At 34.5% G+C, this 22585-nt stretch overlaps 3 protein-coding genes across 4 annotated transcripts; 1 reads left to right on the forward strand and 2 right to left on the reverse strand.

Annotated features, from left to right (window-relative positions):
* Nucleotides 1-549: 549 nt before the first annotated feature.
* LOC105956420 (BRCA1-A complex subunit BRE-like protein) lies at nt 550-5465 on the reverse strand. The gene is made up of 13 exons (XM_012980268.2): nt 5244-5465; nt 5013-5100; nt 4731-4905; nt 4513-4603; nt 3197-3232; nt 2967-3065; nt 2189-2316; nt 2021-2069; nt 1820-1909; nt 1679-1732; nt 1261-1326; nt 997-1094; nt 550-899 (listed from the first exon to the last, which is right to left on the reverse strand). Exons 1-13 carry the CDS (start codon nt 5319-5321, stop codon nt 839-841), a joined length of 1113 nt encoding a protein of 370 aa, XP_012835722.2. The 5' UTR covers nt 5322-5465; the 3' UTR covers nt 550-838.
* A 6162-nt stretch (nt 5466-11627) lies between these two features.
* LOC105956372 (putative E3 ubiquitin-protein ligase LIN) lies at nt 11628-18201 on the reverse strand. 2 transcript variants are annotated; one of them, XM_088815707.1, is made up of 16 exons: nt 17125-18201; nt 16983-17040; nt 16659-16901; nt 16502-16569; nt 15213-16409; nt 14987-15131; nt 14464-14718; nt 14064-14373; nt 13841-13965; nt 13631-13750; nt 13402-13533; nt 13183-13305; nt 12987-13097; nt 12254-12397; nt 11897-12160; nt 11628-11792 (listed from the first exon to the last, which is right to left on the reverse strand). In XM_088815707.1, the coding sequence occupies exons 1-16, from the start codon at nt 18057-18059 to the stop codon at nt 11775-11777; spliced, it is 4248 nt and encodes a 1415-aa protein (XP_088671833.1). In that variant the 5' UTR covers nt 18060-18201; the 3' UTR covers nt 11628-11774. The 2 variants fall into 2 exon arrangements, with proteins under 2 accessions (XP_088671833.1, XP_088671832.1); XM_088815706.1 differs by having other exon boundaries at nt 13829-13965; nt 17125-18175.
* A 1696-nt stretch (nt 18202-19897) lies between these two features.
* On the forward strand, nt 19898-21915 carry LOC105956390 (fructokinase-2). The gene is made up of 3 exons (XM_012980238.2): nt 19898-20464; nt 20992-21324; nt 21494-21915. Exons 1-3 carry the CDS (start codon nt 20054-20056, stop codon nt 21746-21748), a joined length of 999 nt encoding a protein of 332 aa, XP_012835692.1. The 5' UTR covers nt 19898-20053; the 3' UTR covers nt 21749-21915.
* The last annotated feature ends 670 nt before the right edge of the window (nt 21916-22585 follow it).

Raw genomic sequence — 22585 nt, forward strand, 5'->3', positions numbered from 1 at the left:
AAAACTTAATATTTGTGTTTTTTTAGTTTTGTTTCTAATATTGAGCATTTAGTAATATTTAAAGCCTAATATTGAACATGTAACAATATTAGATTTTAACCATACATGTTATATTACGACTTCCGATCCGACTTTAGTTTTTGAAAATAATTTCAAAAATTACACTTGTAACAATGTTAGGTTTTAATCGCACATGTTCGATATTTAACAATACTAGGTTTTAATTACACATGTCCGATATTAGGTTTTAGTCACACATTTAATGTTCAATGTTAGGGTTTAATCACAATTTCGATTAAAAACATAAAAATAAAAATCATATTTTTCAAAATTGGAAATGAAAAAATATTGTGCAAAAATCGAATATTTTCAAATCGAAATTGGGGAACTTTGAAAATTATGTTCCAAACTACACTCCTGCAGTCTTGCTTAGAACAACACTTAAGAAATGAAAAAAAACCCTCACATTTGTTACTCCAGTTCTTTCTCACTAGAGCACCACAGAGACAAACTTTATGCACATTAAGCCTATTGAGACGGTCTATTATATGCTACACCGGATAGATCTTTACCATTCATATGCACACAAAAACACCCACACCCACATTGGTGTGTGCAGATCAACGGTAATAAATCACCTGGTGTAGTCTTGACCGGGTGTAGCATGGAAATAACCCTATTGAGACCCCATTGTTCGAGAAAAAAAATTAAAGGATCCCAAGTTGTTCCAAATTTACATTACAAAGATACAGTAGCATGAATATGGTACACATACACGATACAGTAATACAAGCCTTCTTACAAAATGGCCCAAAAGCTGCAGAAGAATATAACCTCGTTACTGGATCAATTGGCCGCAGTATTTCTTGAAGTTCAAAGACTCGTCTACAAGGAAGTCACTGCGGTAATAATTTTACAGGAATGTTATTTATGAAAATCTTATAATTTATAAGTTTTTTTTCCCAAAATAAATAAATAAATAAAATATTAACTTACAAGATCCGATCAGCCATTTTCGACGGCTCCCATCTAGGACTCCATGGATATTCTGTCAAGTTAGGTGACTTGATCGGCACACCATAAGAATTGAAATGCTGCAGATATACAAACTAATCTCGTTAGGTTCTTTATATAAGTGGGAGAAGGAACGGGTTCGTACTGTCGATATTTCAATTATTGTAATTTGTACGTAGATTCTACGAAAGCTGTTCACATTATTTAACCAAATTGGTGAGCAGTTATAGGACCTTAAATTCTTACCTGAGAACTCTGAAGTATTATAGCTGGCGGCTGCTTTGGGAACTGAAGGGAGAGAGAAAAATGGACCTGACAAAACAAAATCGTAAGAACTCAAAATCTTCCAATAGAATCACCGATCCAACACACGGCACAGAACAATCAGTACAAAATATTAAAACAAATAGATTTGAACAGTAAATGTTCTGTATTGTACATTTTGTACTAAAAAGGAGTGATCCTGTACTACTCAAGGATTCAGATCAGTAGAATATTATTGTTATTGACTCCCTCCTAAAGAAATCCTCAATACAGAGACGATATAGCGTACGCAATAAATTGGCGAGGAAGAGAGTGGTCAGTTGCAGAAATTGGTAAGGATTATAGCAGATGTAATATGATTGTAAAAACAGATATTGTATAAAGTGCACACGAATCCTACCAGAAAAGTGAACACCCCGGAAGAAGCTAAGAATGTTGCCTTCCTGCAAAAGACCTGGCAATCAACTACGAACGTATGAGCATTTTTTTTAATTAAATAAATCCAGCCATCAAGAAATAAAAACAAATAAAGAATGCACACCGGATCAGCTTCAATTGGTCTACCAAAAATAGGCGCCAATGCCATGATTAATTTCCTCCTTGTTTCAATAGAGGAGACTGCATTTTTAATCTGTCAAAGAAAACGGAAGTATTATACCATAAAAATATTAACAAGCTGAGGTTTAACGACTTGCGCCGGCAGTTGTGTTATGAAGTAAAATTGTATAAAACTGCAGCAAACCTGTGATTCTAGCATCTCTTCCACAATGATAAGATATTCGGCTGTGCACCTACAGATAGGGTAAAGATCAAGAACAAAAGACACTCACCCTGGACCAAAGTGACAGTTGACAAATCTATAAACGAGAAAGATTTAACTGAAGGGAATAAATTATATATATTTACTTACATTCCTTCCAGCCAAGAAGGAAGTTTGAAATCTTCAATAGAATATAAAGCTTTCAACTCCACAGAAGAAATCAACTTTAGACGAGGGGCTGGAGGAGTAGAATACTTTTTACCAACTGGAAATATAACCTACGAACATTATAAATTGGAGGTTGGCCAAAAAATAGGAGAATACTTGATAGAAGAAGTTTGAAGGATAACAAAGAAAATATCAGAAAACGAGTATGTTGCATATCTAGGGTGCAAAAAGAAAAGGTGTTCTTGGACAAATTATGTACTGAGGAAGAAATGACCATATATAGTGATAGTGCTCGAGCATTTCCAATTTAACTCATATTCCTTATAAATCTACAATAAATAAATTAACATCATACAATCGATGGTCGTTTCTGTACAATGTAAGGATTTCTCACATCAGTGTCACGATGAACATACTTTCAAACTTCAGAATTAAAGCTTTCCTTTTGAGTGCACACCAAGCAAGAAAGAATTCCCAGTTATTTTAATATTGATTGCTCTAAATTTATCCTCTATATATCAAATGAAGCCTACTCCGTCTGTTTCCATCAATACTGAGAGCTTCTATTTCTTTTCCTTTCACTTTTTGTCCTTTTCTGTTTGTGTAAAAATACATTATTTTTACAGCATATGCCTTGATTGCTTTTGCCTTTTTTATGGCCTTAGATTAATTAAAAGCTGATATTTATTCCACATGTCGCATCATTTGTTTTCTGGGAGTAGACTAAAGCCATTAGGCCAATAACATTTGTGAAACCAACCTGTAAGCGTATCTTCTGTGGATGTCTCCAGGTCGATCCAGCAACCAATTTATTTAGATCAATGTCCAACAATGGAACTGCAAATTTAACCTCTTCTGGCTACGCAACAATCAAACGGCAAAAGGACCACGAAGAAGCTTAGAACCCATATGAACTCAACATTTTTAAATGATAAGAAAGATAGAAGAAGGTTATTATAGGACTCGAATAAGTTTATCATCTTCCATCACCTTATCATTGATTGAGCTCATATACATCTCAATTCCCTGTAATAAATATGAAGAAATTTAGAACTACATAAAGATATAATAGGTTTCCAAAGGAAATAATATGTAAAAGGAGATGCATCCAAAAGCCAAAGCTGAAAAGAAGAAACAGGCTTCTAAACCCAAATCATCAGCAATTTATATTGGTTCCTGTTATTCCGATATATGCAAATACAAGCTCCGAAAATAAAATACAGGTCACTAGAAATATCTCGCGGACATCAAAATTTCCTTGCAGATGCCAAAGAGATGATGCATGGTTGGCAGAAATTAATTAACTTCGCTAGTCTTAAAAACATTACTCTTAGGATCAGTAACCTCCCATACCAGCCCCCCACCTTCCATCCCGATCCAAAACTCAATGGCATTATTTGAAACATGCAAGAGGGGAAAAATAAGAAGAATGTTTTTGCCGACATGGAAACTATTGAAACAGGTCCGAGATAGAGAAATTTTGAGTTTCAGCAAATACTACTCCCTCTGTTTCAAAGTAAGTGTTACGTTGGCCATATTTTTTTTGCCATCTTAAGTCTCACTTAAAAGTTCAAGGCAAAATTATTTTTTTTAACCAATTTCGCTTTTTATCATTGATTGTTCAAGCTCGCTCATTTGCACAACTAATTTATCTTTCTTCAAGGTTTGTAAATGGTATTATGGCGCTCTTCCATTCAAAATGAGACTATTTATTAAATTTCTTAATCTATGTGCTTTTACCTTAAATGACACTTATTTTGAAACGGAGGTAGTAACCCTGTAGGAGCCGGAGGTAAATTAAACATATATACTAATTACTAACATATTCTGCTTTAAGAAGTAAACTAAAGATATTCGACCAGAGTCAAACAGATCCTTAATCCATTTATTGATCTCAAACCAAACTGTTCATAGTTGGCACAAGTAAGGAATGCAATAGTATTTGCACTCCAACTCAAATATCTGAGATAACTGCAAGCTGCAGTTGATACAGCTGACACGACATCAAGTCCTTAACTATGCAAAATTTGTTTGCATATGCATCTACATATTGGTTCTAGTAACTTAGTAACTTTTAACGTCAAATCTTCAGTGACAATGATAGACAAAAATGCAGCAAAAGAACTTAAGAGTCGCATTTGGAGAAACATGTACAATTATAGGCACAGAAAGACAGATCAATTTTGAAAAATCGACATAAACCACACCACCCTATTAATGTATCTGAATTCTGGAAGGCTAAACGGCAAGCTTAAATATGTTTAGCTTTTTTCTTCGACGTAGAAAATTTTCATCGGAAAACTAACCTCTCTAGATACCAGCGTACTGATTTCGAATTTCAATCTTTCATCATCAACCTCTCCAATACGTCTTCTCTGGTACGCCACGTATGCAGCCCTATTATATAAATCAAACAAAGTCGCCCAAAAACTCAGTGCCAACACCCCATACATAAAATGATAAAAATACAAGAAATTATTTGTTTTACCCTATGTTGCAGTCACATATAGAAGAAGAGCATTACCTGAGCTCCAATATAAGAGCCAACAAACGAGCCGGATCCTTGCTGTTCCAATCTGCCAGACCATTTTTCGAAGATTTTTCATTGCCACCAAAATACGGCTGAAAACTTTCGTCGTCAGGTCCAAATATTACATCCGGCGCGGCCAATGGATACATAGCATTGTAAATAACATCCCCTAATTTCATCATTGAAATGTCAAATTAACAAAAAAAAAACAAAAAAATTGTAGAATTAAGCAGATTATAAAACAAACGAAAACACGATCAATTGAAGAAAACTCACATCTGATATAGTCAAGGCAATACGGTATGACTAGAGTGAAGCGATCAAGTAACCTAGGGTTTTTGCTCCCGGACCACATTTGTTCCACCTGCAACATATTTTTCATTCGTTCTTTCGAATTAGAAAATTCGTAAACACAGAAACTGAATATGCGGCCACAGCGTTGCGTACATAAGCGTATAAGTATGAATTACATGCGTGTGATCTGGGGCAACAGAATGCATTAATTACCTTGACGGGGAAAGGAGAATGGGTGATGAGATAAGTGAGCTGCGCGTTGATGAGCGGCGGAACGGTGTCGATCGCCATTCCTGCGGTGGTTCGGCGGATCAGTGGTGAGAATTAAGAAGCTGAGGTTTGAAGTTTGAAACAGTTAATTATTTTATTTTATTTTATTTTTGTTATTTTCTTTCGAGGAAGAAAGAGTGAATACTGAGGAAGAAGAAATGATTCCCAAAATGCCCCTACGATTTTGTTGGGCCTGGAAGTGGAGCTTATGAGATTTTGGACTGTTCTTAGTATGAAAAGGCCCAAATTTTCAATTGGGCTGCGGTATCTATATAATATATAAAAGTTGAATTGCATAGCTAATTGCTTGACATTTGGCAATTTTAATTGATGACATGTCCTCAATTTCATCCCAAGTGGCGAATTGATTGGTGGAAATAAATCATCAAAAAACATGTCATCATTTTCCAAAATCAAAGGTAATTAAATATATTTAATTATTTTATTTATCTATTTATATCCTACCATTTATAAAATGCTCTAAATATATCAACTTTCTTGGAAACCCTAAATAAATTTATTTTTGAATTTAATTTTATAATTAATTTAATTTGAATTTAGTTAAATTCGATTTAAAATCTTCCCTTATTATAATTGCATGATTGGCGGTGTTACGAATTTTTTTAAATTTTAATTCATAAAATTGGATTTATATTAAAAAAACATATTGCAGAATAAATTATTTGATATTATACATTTTACATGAACATGACCAGAGAATATGTATTTTTTTACTAATTTAATATTATATATTAATATTATCTGTAAAAAAGAAAGATACATGTTTGAATTTACTATCTTGCGAAATTGACACTATTTGTTATTCCATGTGTAGAGTAATGTACTCCCAATTATTTACCATATTGAAAATTATAATACATAAATTTCATGTTATTATTTAAATAATTATTTTTTCTTCACTGATTCCAGTGACAATAAACTTTACGATTGATTTAACCTTTTTAATTATATACTAATTAAAATACAAATTTTATTATGATTATACTAATAAATTGAATAACCTAAGTTAAGTTTAATCAATTCATAAAAAAACGAATTGATTTTATATATTTCAAAATATAATAATTCTAAATCTTTGGAATTAAATTTGTTTATCCACTTTATTTAATGGCTAACATTAAGAATATCAATTGTTTTGTTTAAAATGTATAATGATTGTATATATTATATATTGTATTCCACTAATAAGCATTTTATTATAATTCTAATAAATATAATGAAGTAAATATCTACACCAACTCCAACCCAAAAGTATCAAAATGAGTTCGCAAATATTTATGTGCTATTTAATATTTTGTTTTGATATTTATCTAAATGTATTTTCTTCAACCATAGGTATTAAATAGTTGTTAATTAAATATATCTAATTGCGACATGTTATTTTCTAAATGGACACTGAGGTGGTTAAATTCATAACTCATGTTTGATATTTTATTCTGCATGATTGCATAATGTATTTTTTACATTTTGAAAGATGAAATGTCAAAATACCTCAATTCATAACTCTATTAGAATTAAAAATTACTATCTTAGAGTATAAAAATTGTGGTTAAATGTTTTGATAGCTTATTTAATAATCCCACTCGAATGCTCTTGCCGTAAATAGTTTATATTAATAATTCCCCTAATGTTTGTTTCCGTCTTACATCGACCCCCTTATGGTATGATTTTCAAGGATTATTACGTGGAATATTCCAATAATGCTTATTATACCCTGCACACACGACATTTCTTTATGGTAATTTTTAAAGACAAAAATTACCCTCAGGTGAACTTTACACGAAATCTTTATTCTTCTTAAATAACACTTTCACAATTTTTTATTATTACCATGACAACCCTGAGGGTAACTTTTTAGTTTAAAAAGTACTATAAAAGAAATGTCACGTCTGCAATGGTGGACTCCATATTTTTTGGGACATTACATGGAATAAAAAAGATTCCGTAAAAAAATCACACCATAAGGGGGTCGTGTAAGACAGAAACAAACATCAGGGGGGTTTGGTATAATCACCGATAAGTGGGGGTGTTTTCTGTAATTTCACCTAAGTTCAAGAGAATTTTCATAATTTATCTTATTAACAATGATTATTGTTCTTTTACGTCTTAACGCTTACTTATACCCTTATAATATTTTAAATAATTTTAATGTCAGTTTGATAATATAATTAAATATTAATTTCTAACATATTCATATGTGTTTTTTATGGTTCAACTGCCACACCTAAGAAATTTGATATAAAGGTTCAAGATTTAATATAATTTTTTTTATACTAAATAATATATCATTGCAAAAAAAAATTGTTGCAAAATCAGAATTTGTGATTAATATTAGTATTATAAATTATAATTAAGATTATTTGAATTAGTATTAGTATTAATACTAGAAATAGGTTTCAGATTGTAATTAGGATTAATATAATATTAGAATTATGATTAATATTAGTATTAGATTATAATTAAGATTATGATTATGCTTAGTACGATAAGTAGTGACATGCATTAGTATTAGGATTGGGATTAGAATTATAATTAAAATTAGAATTAGAATTAACATTAGGATTAGCATTAACATTATTAGTATTAAAATTATTAGGCTTATGATTAGCGTTAGGAATAAGATTATGGTTAGGATTACGATTAGAACTATTATTAGTGTTATGAATAGAATTACGAATACGATAAGGATTTGGATAATGTTAGAATTACAATCATAATTAGCATTAGCATAATAATTAGCATATCTAGATTAGCATTAGCATCAAAATTAGTATTAGCATTAACATTAACAATATTAACATATTAGTATTAGTAATAGTATTAATAATAATATTAGTATTAATATTAGTATTAGTAGTAGTATTGGTATTAGTATTACTATTAGTATTGGTATTAGTATTAGTATTAGTATTAGTAGGGCTGAAAGTCGGATGGATCGGATCGGAATTAGCCTTTTCGGAAAATTTCCAAAAAATTTCGGAAGTACAAAATTAATTCCAATTCCAATTCCAAAATTTTCGGAATCTAAAAATTCATTCCAATTCCAAAAGGCCCGGAAATTTCGGAATTTCGGAAAAAAATCGGAAATCACATAAGCTTTAAAATTTGAAAACGTAGCCGAAATTTTCGAAAATGTTCATAATTTTTCGAAAATAAGAAGATGCACGTCGATAAAAGTAAAACTAATAACTACTAAATTTCAGTTCAAAAAAATAAATAAAAATAAACACCGCATAATATCCAATAAAACTTCTAACAACAATTCATTATGTCAAAATCCTAAGACAAACTTATAGGTGTATTTTTCGGAAAATAAGTATTATATAATATATACTATTTATAGGTGTATTTTTCGGAAAAAAGTCGGAATTTTTCGGAATTAATTTCGGAATTAAATCGGATCGGAAATTGGAAATTCCAAATTTATTTTATATAATTCCAATTCCAATCCAAAAAAATCGGAAAATTCCGGAAATCGGAATTTCGGAAGTCGGAATGAAAAAAGTTGTTCCAAAATCGGAACTTTTCGGATCGGAACCGGCGGAAATTGGAAAATCCGTTCCAACTTGCACCCCTAAGTATTAGTATTAGTATTAGTATTAGTATTAGTATTAGTATTAGTATTAGTATTAGTATTAGTATTAGTATTAGTATCAGTATTAGTATTAGTATTAGTACAAATATTAGTATTAACATAAGCGTAAGTATTCGTATCAATATTATGTTCGGTATCAGTATAAGTATCAGTATTAGTACCACAACATGTATCAGTACCAATGTCAGTACCAGTATCAGTACATTATTAGTATCGATATCAGTATCAGTATCAGTATCAGTATCAGTATCAGTATCAGTATCAGTATCGGTATCAATATCAGTATCAGTATCAGTATCAGTATTAGTATCAGTATTAATATCAGTATCAGTATCAGTAACAATAACAATAACAATATCAGTATCAGTCGGTATCGGTATCAGTATCAATATATGTATACGTATCATTAGCATTATAATTAGTTTTAACATTTATATTAGTATTAGTAATAGTATTAGTATCAATATTAGTATTAATATTACTATTAGTAATAGTATTAATATCAGTATAAATATCCGTATAAGTATTAGTATCGATATCAGTACCAGTATCGTAAAAAAATACAGTATCAGTATCAATATCAGTATCGGTATCAGTTTCAGTATCAAAATCAATATGAATATCAATTTCAGTATCAATATCAATATTAATATTAGTATCAGTATTATTAGTATAATATTAGTATTAGTATTAGTATTTTTATCAGCATCAGTATCAGTATGAGTAACAATATTAGTATCAGTATTAGTATGAATATCAGTATTAGTAATAGTATTATAATTAATATTAATATTACCATGAGTATCAATATGACTATCAACATCAGTATCAGTATTAACATCAGTATCGGTATCAGTATCAGTGTCAGTATCAATATCACTATCAGTATCAGTATCAGTATCAGTATCAATATCAGTAAGTATTAGTATTAGTATTGGTAGTATTAGTATTAGTATTAGTATTAGTATTAGTATTAGTATTAGTATTAGTATTAGTATTAGTCTTAGTATTAGTATTAGTATTAGTATTAGCATTAGTATTAGTATTAGTATTAGTATTAGTATTAGTATTAGTATTAGTATTAGTATTAGTATTAGTATTAGTATTAGTATTAGTATTAGTATTAGTATTAGTATTAGTATTAGTATTGATATTATGATTAGAATTAGTATCAGTATGAGTACCCGTATTAGTACGAGTATCGGTATTAGTATTAGTATCAATATTAATATCAATAGTACTATTATTATTACTATCAATATTAGTATTATTATTAGTATTGTTATTAGTATTAATATTAGTATTAGTATTAGTATTAGTATTAGTATTAGTATTAGTATTAGTATTAGTATTAGTATTAGTATTAGTATTAGTATTAGTATTAGTATTAGTATCAGGATTAGTATCAATATGGATATCAATATTGGTATTATTATTGGTATTGGCGTATACATCTTATCTCTTTTGCAATATTTATAAGTTGTGTTGTTGTTTGAGTAATGTGCATCACTAATTGAATGTTGTTAGTGATAAACTTGCAGGTTATTTGAGTATCTATTGTGCTACCTCTATGCTACTGTGTTTGTTGTTAAGTTAGTTATTTTGCAGAGGATTCACATAGTGTAGTAGATTGCATTCCATGAAATAGAGTTATACCATATGTTTTAAATTATTTTACTTAATCTTCATATCGTGATTTGCGCCATTCGCGTATTTTTCTTTGTAATATTTAATTGAATTTTATATGTTACAACTCTGAATTAAGAGATATTTTTTTATTTCCTTCCATTTTGTTTTACTTCAATTGGTGTTGTTATAAAAAGATAATCGTTTAAATATTATTATTTTTCTCATTTTGAAACTCATATCCGTGCAACGCACGGGTGAAGTACTAGTTTTAAATAAATAAGTATCGAGATTCTATTTATTATTCCAACTCTATTTTCTCAATGTCAAATTTAAATTTAGATAAGCTTAAATTTAGCTTATATTGTACCAAACTGGCGAAATCTCTCGCATCCAGGGCGCTCATTCTTTGGGTCGACAAGTATTTGATGGAGGAATGTAAATCATGGTAACTCAACGGCCCTCAAGTTTTGTGTCAAACGGTTGACAAATGATTTCAAATATCATCTCTTTCACAGCTATTTTTCACATTTTTTGCTAAAAATTGCAATAAAATATAATATAATGGAGCATAATCTGCACCATCAAGATCTCCCTTTGAGCTCGACTCCCGCATAGCTCACTCATCGTTGGATTTAGGGTCGGTGGCAATGAACAAGTGACCGGAAAATGTTAAAGAGAGAGAGAGATATTATTCAAGAGATAGTATACAAGTGTATTATTAATGTTAAAATCATAAACTCTAATAGGATTTTTTATATTCGTTTATATAGAATATTATACATGGCTATTTCCTAATTTACGATCTCCTTATCACTAAGTCTTCTCTTAGCATCACTCTGTCTCATCTTGGTGCTTACCGGCCTTGACTTAATGGTTTTTTTTTATCGATCGTTGGGCCGCGACCCAATAATTCTGAGTATGGGGAGTTCGACCAAGAGGTGTGACGAACTGATTTGGATGAAATTAGCTCAAAATAACGAGTTTATCTTTTAGTGAGTATGGGGAGTTCGACCAAGAGATGTGACGAACTAATTTGGATGAAATTAGCTCAAAATAACGAGTTTATCTTTTAGTGACTCAAATTTGATGAAATTATATTATTTCATTTGATTTTTTTGAGAAACATCGTTTGAGAATCCAACTAGGATTTGGATAAAATTACACGTCATCAATTAGTGGATACAATGTTTTTTATTCAGCAAATTTCCCGCCAAGATCTTCTCAGAATCTCAATCCAAACTCCAAACCTGCCCACACAAAAAAAAAAAAAATGATCAAATTCCAAATTGCTGAAGAACAATTAATTATCTTAAATCTCAAATGCAGAAAGCTAATTGAAAATTTAGTATACCTGGATTCTCCCATCGGAAGTTCCCGCAAAAAGCTTCTGCCCATCGGAATCCGATGCAACGGCCGTGATTCGCGTGCTCCCGCCACCGCCGCCGCCGCACGCCATTTTGATGTAAGCAATTTTCGCCACTCTTTCTTTCAGCCATACTTCTATGATTCCACATTTCGTAGCCGTAAATACGAAGTCATTGTTTACTGTAATTTGCTGAATGTCCAGACCAGTCGGCAACGATCCTATCACCGCCTTGCTCGATAGTTTGAAAACCTAATTGCAAACTCTGTTTTTAGTACATTTTTTATGTTATTTTTATGTGACAATATTTGCAATTTTTTTCATAGAGATTCTATTCTCTTATACCTTTCCTGCTACACCGTCGACCGATGATCCACCGGCGTATAGAAGACCGTCTTGGATTTCGACAGAGTGGATTGTTTGTTTGCCTAGTAACTTTTTGGCGCCGGAGTAAAATGTTGATGATGATTGTGTTTTTAAATCTACCTCCTGTACACATTTTATCGCAATTCTCGACAATCAACATGGAAATTCTCGACAATCAACATGGGGAGAGGCAATTTGTGAAACAAACTTTAAATGGAATTTCTTCACACGATTTCAATTTTTCCTAACATTTTTTGGATCGGAATTGGATTACATATGAGATTTCGCTTCACTTTTAATTTTTTGAAATTTGTTATTTTATTCAAAAATTATATATATAATATCAATGTTATTATGTATTCTATATTTGAGGTGGATAAAGAAATGCAACATCCGAATTTCGGCTATTCCGATCTGAGTATTTTTTTCAATTTTCGAGCAATTTAATTTCACCATAATTTCTGAAATCAGATTTTTGTTTCATCCGTTTTCCACCCCTACCTAAACGGAGAGTTCCAACGATTTCGACACAAAAAAAATCGATTTTGGAATAGCTAATCGTTTTTCCCTCCCATTCGCACATCCAAATTACGATTTCCATTTTGTTAAAAAATTATTGGATTGAAATTAATTTTTTAACTTCCGGATAAGATCGGATTATTTCCGAAAATGCTAACTCTAATCAGATTTCCATCCCTACGAAATTTGTTACCTGGACAGAGTAACCAGAACAACCGCAGTAGAGTTTATCTCCATCCAGGGCAAGGCATTTGGCTTGTTTGTTGAAGCCGATATTTTTCACGATTCCCGACCAATTATACACCTGTACGAAAAATCGATCAATTTTTTTTAACGACTACGATTCAACACATAGCTGATATCCTTTTAGTAACTTAAAAAAATCCTACCTTAACTCCATTTCCTTGAGACGAGAAGCACGCGACACTCGCGTTAGCTACCAGTGCGAGCACCGCCTCTCTTACATCGTGCACCTGAATACAATAAATTTCCTCCTGTTTGATTGACCAAACCTAGAAACAAATATGAAAAAAAATCAATAATTTACGTTTAATACACCTCGTTTTTTTTCAAGATTTGGATTAGAGCATGAAATACGGAAGTCTTACACGTATGGTTTTGTCCAAAGATCCGCTGTACAACTTGTCGCACGAAGGAGTAACGTAAAGGCATGTTACCGCCTTTGAGTGTTCGCGTGCTTCTTGAATTAACCTAGGAGCCCTTTTCGCAGTGTCCCATACCTGAATGCAAGAGATTTTTATTTTTTATTTTTTTTCTTCGAAAAACGAAAGAAATAAACGAAGATTACTTGTGACCGTTACATTCTTGAGTCGATACCTTGATAGTTCCATCGGAATGGCTACTGATCAATCGACTTCTTACATGAATCATCGACATGATTTCTCCATTCACCGACACATCTATCTCAGGACCTTCGACACACGACCACAAATCCGCCTGCATTTTCGTACAGTTAGAGCTTTTAATCAATTCTGTATCAAAAAAAAATCGACGGGAAAAACGAGGGATTCGTACTACTCGACTCACGGCGTCAATTGATGGTAAGTTCATGAGTGCTTTCGTTATATCATTGGCCGCCGTGCAACTCTTCTTAATCTTCCTCAAGGTTTTCCATATACTTTTAGCGTATACCCCGATTTCGTTGAGCCCAACTTAAACATCAAATCGACCGTTAAATTTTTAGTTACAAAGCCGAAATATTCGCAACGAGAAAATGTGTTGAATGAATGATTAAACTGTAGTCAGTTACCTGGTTCGCTCGCGAATCCTCTTAAAGCGAGAGCAGCCAATATCTTCTCCTCGAGATTCTTCGACGATCGCAGCACGTTTACGAACTTGTCGAGTAACGATTTACGGGCAACGTCTCGTGTTCCGCAATCGGGAAAACTGTAAAGCATGTGCACGAGCCACGTGGACACAACAAGACAAGACTTCGCTATCTCGATCGAATTGCTTTTAAAGCATTCCTCCATAGCTTTAAAAACCGCGCCCTTCTCGTGGTTCGATAGTACAAACGCGATTCTCTTCTCCCAATTCCTCGCCGCTCTCTCCTCCTCTCTCTAAGTAATACAGAAAAAAAAATGGATTTTGTAGAAGGTGACGAATTACGCAAACACGAAAACTTCGCAAAAAAAAAATAAAAATAATACCGTTTCAGCTAATTCCGTTTCGTCGGCTTTCATTTCGTCTTTTTTCGTAATAGCACCACAAGTTCGGTCGAAGCCTGCTATTTTCAGCAGCCGAGATTCGATACACGGCTTATTTGAACCTCGGAGACTTCCCGCAAGAGACGAAAGCATGCCGAGAGCCGTAATTTGAGACGATGGAAATTCTTTTCGTTGAAGCGCTTCAAGTATTGCTTCCACGGCTTCTTCCCTATAAATGCTCATCTTACGCGGAGAAGCCTGGATTGCGAAATATTCTGTCAGGTAACTAACTACCTAACTACAGTTAAACCTCTATAAATTAATGCGGTCGGGACTTGAAAAATTCTATTAATTTAACAAAATTATTAAATTATTGAACTAATAATTTAATACATTCTCACCGAGCCGGGATCGAAATAAATTATTAATTTATCGAGGTTATTAATTTATCGAGGTTCTACTGTATTCCGGCATATTTTGTTTGTTTCGTTGAATTCGCAATAACGAAAGAAAGAAAAAAACAAACCAATAGATCGAGTTGAAGAAGAAGGATAGCGACGGAAGATTTCTGCTCCATCGGCGACATTTGCAGATAAACCAAAAGCGTGTGCATCGTACTGAACGTTCCTTCTTCCTTAATTATCCGCAATATCTCGTCGCTCGATGTTCTCCTGGAATGCAACATAACGACCTCAGAAATAGTTGTATCGATGCAATAAAATCGAAGCTAAGCCGATTAAAAAGTTATGTACCTTTTCAACCGAACCAGCTCACAGAGAAACTCGACACACATCCCTCTCACACTATCGTCTCCGCCGTGAAATAATTCGAGAACATGCGATAGCTCGATCCCGTTTGCTATAACATTCTTGCATGTCGAATCACTTTGCATGCAGCGTAAAAGGATCGACACGACGGTCTGTCTTCCGTCTACCCTATCGAGACAGCTCAGCAGAGCAGGTATTCCGTTATCCGTTATTACTACATTCGTCGCATTAACCGATTTTTCACCCTCGTCGCCACCGACGACAATTTTCTCTAGTAACGCAATAGCAGCATCTTTCGGCGCTATACTAAACCGAAAATCGGTCACTTCTTCATTTTCGTCGCTAATTATACGTACAAGAGTGCCTACCAAATCATGACGAGAAATCTGAGAAAACGACGGTCTGAGAAGGTAGACAAGCACAGCAGCTTCAACGAGTCCTTTCTTGAGTAAATCGGTCAAGCAGTAAAAATCGGAGTCGATACTCGTCAGAAGATCACGAACACGATCGTCTGCGCATATCAATTTAGACAGAGTACATATCGTTGTCCTGAGTACATCCTTGTCGAAAGAAGCAGACAGAATCTCCATGAATCCATTGACTATCGTCGGCGAAGATAAGTAGGAATTAATCCCGCGCCCCACGTTCGAGTCCTCCCAAATTTTCGATACAGTCAGAACAGCTTCCTCGCATTCTTTGAGATCTTCGGAGTTACACAGACAGAGGATATAAGGCTTCAACGCATTGATCACCGTCTCAACAGAAGCTTGAGATATTACGCTCGTCGGCGAAGTTGCTAACGCAGCTCGAACGAATCTCTGACGGCTCGGAAGCGCCGATTTTTCCGATGGAATTTCGGTGCTGGAGAATTCTTGAGCAATGTCGGGGTGTTGGTCTTTCCAAGAAGTGATTAGTCTTTTGAGTACGTAGTTTGTTTTCGGCAGCGCGGCTGCCGAGAGAGGCTGCCGAGTGATGGGGCAGCTCGTGTTTCCTCTGTTCGTCCATTCTTGAATGGCTTTTCGTTCGTACGTCTGTCCCGTTTCGAGCGTGACGGGATCGTTGAATATTTGGCCTGTGATAGGGCAGACAAAATCTTTTGGCGGCCTCGACTGTGGAGTTAGTACCTCGGATGTTGGAGAAGATACATAGCTCAGCCTTCCATCATCACTTCGATTCATAGAACTGCCTCGAAAAAAAGGGAGAGGGAAATTAGTCATTTCACGGACTAGCAAACGAAATGAGCTCGGAAAAGGTGGCTAATAAACGAAACAAACCTCTTCCGGAATGTTTGTCTGACGCTTCGTGCATGAGCAATGCTTTTCGCCGCGATTCTCAGCTGTCCCTGATTGTGTATTCGTTCCACTTTGAGTAGTATGTAAATATTTAAAGTTATAAATAAAAAAATGAGATAGTTGTACGAAAAAAACGTACTTTTGTTTCTTCGTCGGAGTCCGTTGAGCTAATGCTCGAGTTATCACCGCATGAAAGCGGTGAAATAGGCAGAGAATTCGAGTCCGTTGCACGGGTGGAGAGAAGGCGAAGCATAGATGTTTGTATATTTCCGGGTTTTTTGACTGATTTCGGAGATGAATTCGTTACGGTAGGAGTTTTTGGAGAGCTGTTCCGAGAAGATTCTCTTCGACTCTTGGGAGAATATTCCTTAGGAGAGCTATTCTGTGGGGATTGTCGTTTATAAAATCAAGAAAGTGATCAAATTTCGATATACGACATTGTAAATCTTTAAAATGAACTCACCTGAGCATCCCAGCAATCGGAATCTTCAAGATTCTCTGAGGCAGATTCCGCCTTCGACCTAATTGTAGCGGAAAAAAAAAGGTGAGTTGATCAACGTATACTTTAGTAGTCGATTTTAAGGTTTATTTTACTATATAGAAACCTGGAAGAAACATCTCTTGATTGATTTGTGGAAAAGCCGGCACTCTTTGGCAAAACGGGGCCGAATTTCACGTAATCGGGAATCAAACGGCTACTAATCTCGTGCAGAGGAGTCATCGGCGGCTCGACAATCGGCATCATAGGCAGAATCGCCTTTCTAGTATTCGCAGCATCGTAGTTCATACAATCTTTATAGTACTTTGCGTAAAGCCTCGTGTTAATGTCCAAAGATTCTCCGTAAAGATTCTCCAACGCTTGGATTCTCTCCGCCTGCTCCGGTCGAACGGACAAGATCAAGGACTCGTTAAAACAGTGATCGAAATCAACGGTGAGCGACAAATCCGAATTGTCGGGGATCATATCGAACACTATCTTCCTCCTCTCCTCCGAATACCAACCGATGATCGATCCCATGTGTGGCGAAAAGATCGATCTCCATAGCTCGGGGGCAAAATCGACCCTCGAGAAAAAAGGGTCGACTACAAACATCTCCAACATGTGGAGGATCGAATTACGGTTATCGTTTTTCAACTTCCACAAGTAGGAGAGATTCAAATGCGCCCAAGCGGATAGGTAGAAGTTCGGTACGCCCGCGGTTTTGCGGTCGGAGTGTAACATGGCGCATACTTGGAGCATCTTCTCGGCGTATTCGAGACGTGCCATTTTGGTTTCGACGTTCGACGTGGCGATCGCTTCTTCGAGGGCTTCGATTCCCCAGTCGAGATTGGCTAGTACCGCTTGGTCGGAGTAGTGGATTTCTTCGGTTTGGTTTTTTGCGGTTTGATCCTCGGCTGCTAATCTCTCTGCACAATGGTCCTTGTGTTGGATTCTTTGCTCTTTGTTTGTCAGCCTGTCTTCAATGAAGCTTCCTATGGTGGTGATCAGTGATCGAACTACGTCGTCTTCTTCCATTTCGAACCGATAGTTGCCACTCATTTTTTTATTTTTTTTTTAAATCCTTTGATTTGTGTAGAAAGTGAAGTTCAGTTCAAGAATCCATATTCAGAAAAAAAGAGCAAAAACAAAATTTATTCAGTGAATAAGGACAAATTATGCTAAAACTCATAACTTCAATTATACTCATGAAGCATATTCTTGTAAACTGTTTACAAATAATTAAATAGTAGGTTAAATTAAAACCAACCCCCCGAGGTAATGTTAAATTATGAAAACCCCACTCGTGTTTGGGTAATTACAACTAACTACCAATCAACTATGATTTTTCTTACACGTCCACCATTATAGTGTCGAATTCAACATAATCTTCTAGATTCGTGGAATATTCTCTAGTTTGTACTCATTTTTTGCAAAAATACAGGTCTTGATGCACCACAATTTCTATAAAACACATCTTGCTTCAAAATGTGTAACTCGAATGGGATAAAACGTGTACAAACTTGAGAATATTCCATATAATCTAGAAGAATCCACTAAATTAGACACCGTAAGGATGGACGTATAAGAAGATTCATAGTTGAGGGGATGATTGTAATTACCCAAACATGAGGGGTGCTTTCGTAATTGACCTTACCTCGGGGCTGACAATAATTTACCCTAAAATAATAATAATAATAGGGAAATGGAGCCGGCTTTAGCCGGCGTTTGATTTAGCCTGGCGATTAATCATCAAAGTAAGGCGTGGGACTGTGTCATTAACTGGGATTAATTGAATTATTATTGATTATTTTAACTAATATTTTCGAATTTAAATATTAATGGTGTGTAGGTTGATAGTATGACAGAAAAGGGCATGGTGTCAATTTCTTTTGTGCTCAATCATTGGTATTGTCACATCAAACTGGAAAAAAAAAATTAAGATAACAACTACGTAATCTAAATTTGAATTGGTTGCAGCAAATTGTTTGTTAATTAAGAATTCTAAATTACTTAATTTAGAGAAAAAAAATGACAGCTGGTGCCTTTTTTCCAATTTATTTCAAACTGCAAATTTATTATGGTATGGAATGGGCCAGTTTTAAATGGACTGGATTAAGTAGGAGAGTCCGATACGTTGTTACTTATTTTGCAAAAAGAGCCCAAATTTGTAACAAAACTATCAATTAATTTTTGGGCACAATTTAAAAAAATAAAAATAAAAAATAAAAAAATCATTTCTCTAAACCCACTCATTATCTCTGAAATTAGCTAAATGTCTAACCAATCAAAAAATCCCAATATTTTTTACGAATTTAGGTGGTGTTTGCAGAGCTTCAGAAAAAAAAAAAAGTCGACGATTATAAGTTAAATTAACGTTAAGTGTTTATTTATAGGAGTTGAGAGTGTTATTCACGTAAATACATATAAATTTGAGAGCATGTTTAAATTTACTTGACGAACACACTACGGAAGTCGAAATATCATCCACAGTGTAATTTAATAGTTGTGAGAAAATATAGACTTGTTAAAAGATCTTTATAAGATAAATGAAATAATTGACCCATGATTGTCATTGGTCAATAATTCCAACAAAATTACTATTTTTCGGTATGAAGAATCTCATAAATCATAATAATCCATTAAAACGAATTAGCTAAATAAATTATCCTTTTTGGATAAGTATTTAAGTAATCACCATAATCAATAATTTGATAGTAATAATACTTCTTTCCCCACTATAATTCTACTTACTAATCACCTCCCCTTTATTGGATAAGTTCATTATAAATAATCCATTAAACGAATTGATTAATTAAATAAATATATAAATAATCCTTTTATGGATAAGCTAATCTAATAATAATTAATAACCATAATCCGAATAATATTATAATACTTCTTTTCCCACTATAATTCTGTGTAGCGCCCAACTCTTCACTCATATCTATATAAACCCCTTCCCCCTTCTTCTTTCCCGTATCTTTTACACACACACAAACACACACACACACACACAATATATATATATCTATATACTCTCGATTACGATAACAATGGCGGCGACCAATAACAGCGGTTCTAGTAGCGGTCTGATCGTCAGCTTCGGTGAGATGCTGATCGATTTCGTGCCGACGGTCTCCGGCGTGTCTCTGGCGGAGGCGCCTGGATTTCTCAAGGCTCCCGGCGGCGCGCCGGCGAACGTCGCCATAGCGGTGGCGAGGCTGGGCGGGAACGCCGCGTTCGTCGGCAAGCTCGGCGACGACGAGTTCGGCCAGATGCTCGCCGGAATCCTGAAGGAGAACGGCGTCTCCGCCGAGGGCGTGAATTTCGACACCGGCGCGAGGACGGCGCTGGCGTTCGTAACCCTACGCGCCGACGGCGAGCGTGAGTTCATGTTCTACAGGAACCCCAGCGCCGACATGCTGCTCACCCCCGATGAGTTGAATCTCGATCTCATCAGATCTGTAAGTATTGATTTCATCAGATCCAAATATACATACATATATACACACACTTTCTGTGCTTCTCCATACGTGCATTTAAATGAATTTATTATGTAATTTTTATTTTATTTTTGATTTTTTCCAATTTTTGTTGTATGTTGTTTTCTGCAAATCTTTTGAATCACAACGTCGCAATCCGTAAATCACGCACATTAACCATTTTTGGACTGTTATTTTGACTGCAATTTATTCTGGTAAATATATTCTGGTAAATATTTTATTAATTTTGACTCACATTTATTATGGTAAATATTTTATTAATTTTGGAATTAATTCGGTCTCAATAAAGCAATTAGATCATATATTACATTAATACAAACGATATTTGCAATCCATATATATGCATATTGAGTTGACAAAGTAGGCAAGTATTAATTGCAATAAACAATTTTACTTTATTTAAAAAAAACATTTTGTGTTTACAGTTTATTAATTTCAGATTAATTTCTCCTTAATGATTTAAATAAATTTGATGTGAATAAATGTAGGCGAAAGTGTTCCACTACGGATCGATAAGCTTGATCGTGGAGCCATGTCGATCAGCTCATCTGAAAGCAATGGAAGTGGCAAAGGCAGCCGGCGCACTTCTCTCGTACGACCCGAACCTCCGCCTGCCGCTTTGGTCCTCCGCGGAGGAGGCTCGCCGCCAGATCATGAGCATTTGGGATCAGGCTGAGGTCATCAAAGTTAGCGACGAAGAGCTCCAATTCCTCACCGAAAACGATAAGGTCGACGACGAATCCGCAATGTCTCTATGGCACGACAACTTGAAGCTTCTCTTGGTCACACTCGGAGACAAGGGTTGCAGATACTATACCAAGGTACCAATGTTTAACCATGGTTAATTTATTCAAATACACACAGTTAAACCTACAGTTGGGACCAACAAAATTCTATTAATATAGCCGGGACCAAGAGAAAATATTATTTAAACGAGCTTATTAATTTATCGAGGTTCTGTTGTATTTATATATTTTTATGCATTTGCAGAATTTTCGTGGGGAGGTGGATGCGTATCGTGTGAAGACGGTGGATACAACTGGAGCGGGGGATTCTTTCGTCGGAGCGCTTTTGTACAAGATGGTTGACGACCAGACGATAATCGAGGATGAGTTGAGGTTGAAGGAAGTGCTTAAATATGCATGTGCTTGTGGAGCTATCACTACTACTAAGAAGGGAGCAATTCCAGCTCTACCTACTCCTTCTCAAGTACTCACTCTTCTCAACGGGACTGAAACCATGTAAAAGAGAACAAACGGCTTTCTTAGTAGTTTAATGTTTTTCCTTAGATTTTTTTTTTTAGCTTTTGGTAATGCATAGGTGTTTTTCAATTTCTGAAACTTTGTGTTTTACAATTTTATTTTTTTCAAAGTTGTTTGACATTTATTTGGAGAAGTTTCTTTACAAAGAAATTCGATATTGTCGTCGTTTAATAGATGCTACATTAAGTGAAATACTTTGCATAAATTCTCGAGATATAAATAATAAAAAACCCCATGAAATTATCAAATACAAAAACAATAATTAATAGGGCAAAATACGGCTACCCCTAAGGTATGGTCAAATTACTAAAACTCCCCTTTTATTTGGGTAATTACAGTCAACCCCCCTCTTATTTGGGTAATTACAGCCAACCTCCCGCTTATTTGGGTAATTACAGCTAAACCCCTTATTTTAAATATTTTTACATAAAATTTTATGTAATTCGGTTATTTACTGAACCAAATCGTATATTCAGTTCGGTAAACGGTATGAAATATTGACGTATCGAAATTTCGGTTCGGTTTTCCCTATTTAACATCCCTAAATTTACCTCTGGAGGGGTATTTTTGTAAGATAATACATAGTTGAGGGATTGACTATAATTACCCTAACAGAAGGGGGTTTTCGTAATTTGACCATAAGTCAGGGGTGGACGTAATTTGCCCTAAATAATATAAAAAATGCATGTAGAGGATTTTTCGTTTTGTTGTACTAAAAGCCTACCCGTTTTCATACCGGGCTTAATCTTTTCGGATCCATTGTCATTGGGCCTAATTTTGATCCAACAAGATGAGATCATAAGTTGGATTATGAAGCTCA

This window comes from Erythranthe guttata, chromosome 3, assembly GCF_056151865.1.
Source record: "Erythranthe guttata isolate IM_541 chromosome 3, IM_541, whole genome shotgun sequence".
Classification (NCBI taxonomy): Eukaryota; Viridiplantae; Streptophyta; class Magnoliopsida; order Lamiales; family Phrymaceae; genus Erythranthe; species Erythranthe guttata.